The sequence below is a fragment of the Empidonax traillii genome, unplaced genomic scaffold, assembly GCF_003031625.1.
Source record: "Empidonax traillii isolate 1590-97213 ecotype Southwest subspecies unplaced genomic scaffold, ASM303162v1 scaffold275:size1536655, whole genome shotgun sequence".
Lineage (NCBI taxonomy): Eukaryota > Metazoa > Chordata > Aves > Passeriformes > Tyrannidae > Empidonax > Empidonax traillii.
The window spans coordinates 1,164,290-1,168,434 of record NW_020955468.1 but is presented as its reverse complement, the minus strand read 5'-3'; the positions used below and the strand labels follow the sequence as shown (position 1 = coordinate 1,168,434).

At 40.1% G+C, this 4,145-nt stretch overlaps 1 protein-coding gene across 2 annotated transcripts in view; it reads right to left on the bottom strand.

Moving 5' to 3' along the window:
- The window catches only part of FBXO11 (F-box protein 11), a 64,373-nt gene that overhangs the window by 37,245 nt on the left and 22,983 nt on the right, over window positions 1-4,145 (bottom strand). For both annotated transcript variants that reach the window (XM_027889890.1, XM_027889889.1), the window contains 2 exons: window positions 223-350; window positions 23-104 (listed from right to left, as the gene is read on the bottom strand). In XM_027889890.1, the coding sequence (XP_027745691.1) occupies window positions 23-104; window positions 223-330 (190 nt within the window). In that variant the 5' untranslated portion in view covers window positions 331-350. Of the gene's footprint in view, window positions 1-22; window positions 105-222; window positions 351-4,145 lie in introns of those variants that run through there.

Sequence of the window (4,145 nt, the reverse complement as noted above, 5' to 3'; positions counted from 1 at the left end):
TTTTTCTGTACTAAGTTATTACCTGATAAATCCTGGGATTTTCCAGATACTCTAGCACGTTTTGCTCGGTGACCAAAGTTTTCAGTAGCTGAAGTGGAGGCACCCTTTAGTGAAATAAATAAGAATTAGTTCAGTCACTAGGCAACTTGTGAAAACCACTAAATTAGTATCATATTCTTGAATCAGTAAGATTTCCTTCACAATTAAAAACAAAGAAGTTACCTCCATACTGCTCTTTGTAGGGCAAGCTGTTCTTTTAGGTAGAAGAGTTTTTCTGCGAAGTTGGTATGGACTGTTTTGTGCACCAGGACCTGATTCTTCTGCAACCATATCTGCAGGTACATCATCATCTGTAAACAACAAAAGAAATTTGGTAATTGGAATTGTAATTTTGTTTTATACCAGGGAAAGGCTTCAGAAATTTTCAGGTAAGTCAGGAGGGTGGGGAGAAAGCACAAAAGAACAGAAAACTTCTAATTAAAAAAAAAAAAAAAAAAAATCAGAATATACACAGCATACATAAAGCTACATGAGAAACCTAGGTTTTTGGTTTTTCTGCAAGCATTTAATTCACTACACTAATTCCATCACCTCATTACCTCCAATTCTTCCCCTAATACAATCAGTAGAGCAGGGAACACAGGATTTCAATTATTAACTAGATGTTATCAAGAAATCCTTTAGTAAACTTAACATTTAGTACAAAACTCAAGGCAGAATGTTCCTCTAATATTTCAGAAATAGCCCAGGACAGCATATAGAACCTTCTGTAAAATGGAGGTAGCTTTTAAATACATCCTCTTCACCCAAATTATACGTTAGAAAACTAAGAGCATATTTTCTCCCTATCCCTTAAAAAAGAAGCCCAGAAAGTGTGATGAGAATAATTTTAAAGTTTTTGATTCACTACTTTCAATTTTCCCTGTTCATATATTTATGGAACATACTTGAAACAAGCAAGGAATAATTACTTTTCACTGCATGCCTTATAACTAGAATTACACTATAATGTTACAAGAATTTAAGAAAGGCTGGAAAACAAGCAAACAAACAAACAAGAAAGTACATTTAAGCCAACTCCATTGAAGTAAAAGGTATACTTTTTGCAGATGCTTAACTGTGAGAAAAAAATTTTGGACTTCCTTTTAATTTTAATTGCTCTTTTGTTCTTTAACTGGGCAAAATATGATGTGGAAGCGATAGCCAGAAAAGCAATGCTGTAGAGGCAGCAGTTCTCCTAAATATATTAGGTTGAGAAGAGATTGATATGAAAAAAAGAAAAAAAAAAAAAAGGAAAAAGCAGCCACAAAACCCCCTCAGTATCTCACCACAAAAACTCCCCTACCCTTCCAATATTAAAGTAATTTGTTTGAAACACAAAGAAACAACTCTAAAGAGACTCCCTTACATTTCAAAATCTTCATATCATGATTTTCCTACAGGGTTTTTAGTTTAACACTAATTACAAAACTGGATTATGCATACCATCAAACCAATAAAATTCTGAGGAAAAAAACCAAACACACTAATTCAGTGTCCTCCTGCTCTCTTACGGTCCCAATTTTTTCTGTTCCTTAGCAGGTATTTATAAATTGCAACCTTGCCATGTAGCATAACAGATCACAACACTGCCAGGACATCTAACTCAGGACAGAATCTGGTACAAAGATGAAGTTCGCTGGTGGTACATGTGCAACTTGACATAGGCAGCTCAAAGCCATTTAGGAGAGCTTCATCAGCTCATCAGTCCACCTGGAAACTAACCCGCAAGTGCCACCTCCAGGATTAGCCTTCGGCTGGTCTGGCTCAGCACAGCCACGAGGGGGACAAGACCTCATGACTGGCAAGACCCAACACCCCCTTTTGCAGCAACAGCACAGGTTTCAGGGACAGAAGTGAACGGTGGAACTTCTACCAAGATCCATCACCTTTTAAAATAGAGACACCTCCATAACTTCAGCTACAAGATGGCTCACTCTTCCTGTCTGCTGCTTACAGAGCACACCTCGCTAGCAGCTGAATACTTCTCTACCTCAGAAACCTAAGTATTTATGACTTATGTAAAAAAACCTAAAGAACACTGATACGTGACCAGCAGTGTTTTCCTGTGGAGCGTTTGGCCCAGTGTTGGCATCGTCTGCCTGTGGGAGATTGCTGACCTCAGAGCAGACCCACTGCACGCTCATGATTCAGTTGCCTGGTTTTACCTGTTTCTTTTCATCTCTGATCAAAAACACCCTATCAATTTCACAAGATATCAACAGGCAGAAGACAGAAGCCTTCCCTGGAACACCAGAGCTGAAAAAGAAGCAGTGGGTGTGAAGCAGGCCCTGCCAGGAAAAATGCAGGCAACGCCACCAGTTCCCAAGGCTCTCTCATAGCAAAACATCCAAATGTACTCAAACATCGCCACACAGATTTACTCTGCACCCCTTGTTTCTATTTTAAATTTAATACATTAATTATGATTTCTGTTGCTAATATCCCCCAGAAGCTACCCAGGGACTTTGAATGCTGTGTCTTAAAGCCCCCACCGCTCCCCTATTTTGCATTGAAGACACAAGATGACTGTCAGAACAGCTGGGTTTTTCCCCCTGTTCTGGATGGTGGGTACAATAGTTCAAAATTGCCACACGAGACACAGCAAAAGCATCACAAGCAAAGAAAACAGGAAAAAGAGAAAAATAAAAATCAAAGCACAGAATTTTGGTCCCTCAATAGGTGATGAAAAGGGCACAGATAAACCCCAATCAGGTCTTCAGAAGTAAACCCAGGGAGGCCACAAAGGACAAAATGTATTAGTGGCAGAAAGAGAAGGCAGAAGCCTGTGGGGGAAAACGGCAGTCAAGGTCAGTTTGGCTGAAACACTGAGGGACTGCCTAAGCAGAAGAGAAATGTATTCATTTTCTTCCAATGGTTTTAGGAAGATGGCAAGAGTCCCACTCAAAGATCACTTTTCTAGCACAGATGACATTAAGGGATATGCACCTGTTCACTCACGTTCAAAGCAGGTATCAGAAGAATTAAAATCTTCCTTTTTCCATTGGAACAGCAAGGAAGACGAGGGAAGGGTACCAAGGGAAAGCAAATATCCACACAGCATGGGAAGCAGAAGGGTGCCCAGCACACACGAGCCAAGGTGCCCTTCAGTGCTGAGCACTGCCAGCCTGGGGGCAGCGGTCCATGTGGCCGTGCACCTGAATGTATCGTGATAGAGGCTCGTGTATTGTGAGAGCAGCTCACAGGGAGAAGGTGCTTCAGGAGCCAAGATCCTCTGGCCTGGCCCTGCCCCCAACCTACTGACAGGCTGACACGTCACCTGCACAGGTGACGTGCTTATGGAAGGATAACCACAGTCAGGTGAGCCGGATGACATCTTTCTCACCAGCAGTTTTTGCCACACATCTGAGGGGCTTCTGCACAGATGATTTCTGACACTTCAGGAACAACAACTGATCATGTTTTTCCAAGTGCAGCCTTTGTACTGCCAAGTGGAACGCTACCAGGAAACCTGAAGGTCTTGAGTGATCCTTTACAGCAGTAGCCTCAGTGCTTGTTTTTAGCCTTCCAAACACTCTTGCAAGATCTGAACAGACTAAACCAGCTACAGGGAGAGCCTTCAGAGAAATGCTGCTCAAAAAGTAGTATTTCCCCAACACTGCACATTATCCTTCCCTGAGCAAGCAATGTAACAACTCTTAAAACAGACAGAGAACTCCAAGAGCTCTGTTTTGAAAATCCTTCCCTAAAAACCACTTAAACATATGCTGTTTTAAAGCAGAAAAATCTATTTTAAAATAAGGAACTTCAGTGCCTGCAAAATATTTTGAAAAACCTTATTTTGAAGTGTAACAGTATCAGCTAAACATACATAAAAAGCATTATAATCACATTTGTCGATGACAGAAGCATAAAAGTCAATAAACAAATTTGGAAGAATGTGTGTGTAATATTAATATCCTCATACAAACACCTGCTGAAATGAGTGCCAGATGCTGTCACAGTCTTAACCAAGCCATATACATCTGCAGTTTTTAAGAGATTAAATTAAGCTGAATCTGCTCTCAAATAAATATTTACCTTTTACACCAATTATATTGTATAGTAAGATAAAATAATTTCAAACAAAATCATGTTTATTGAAC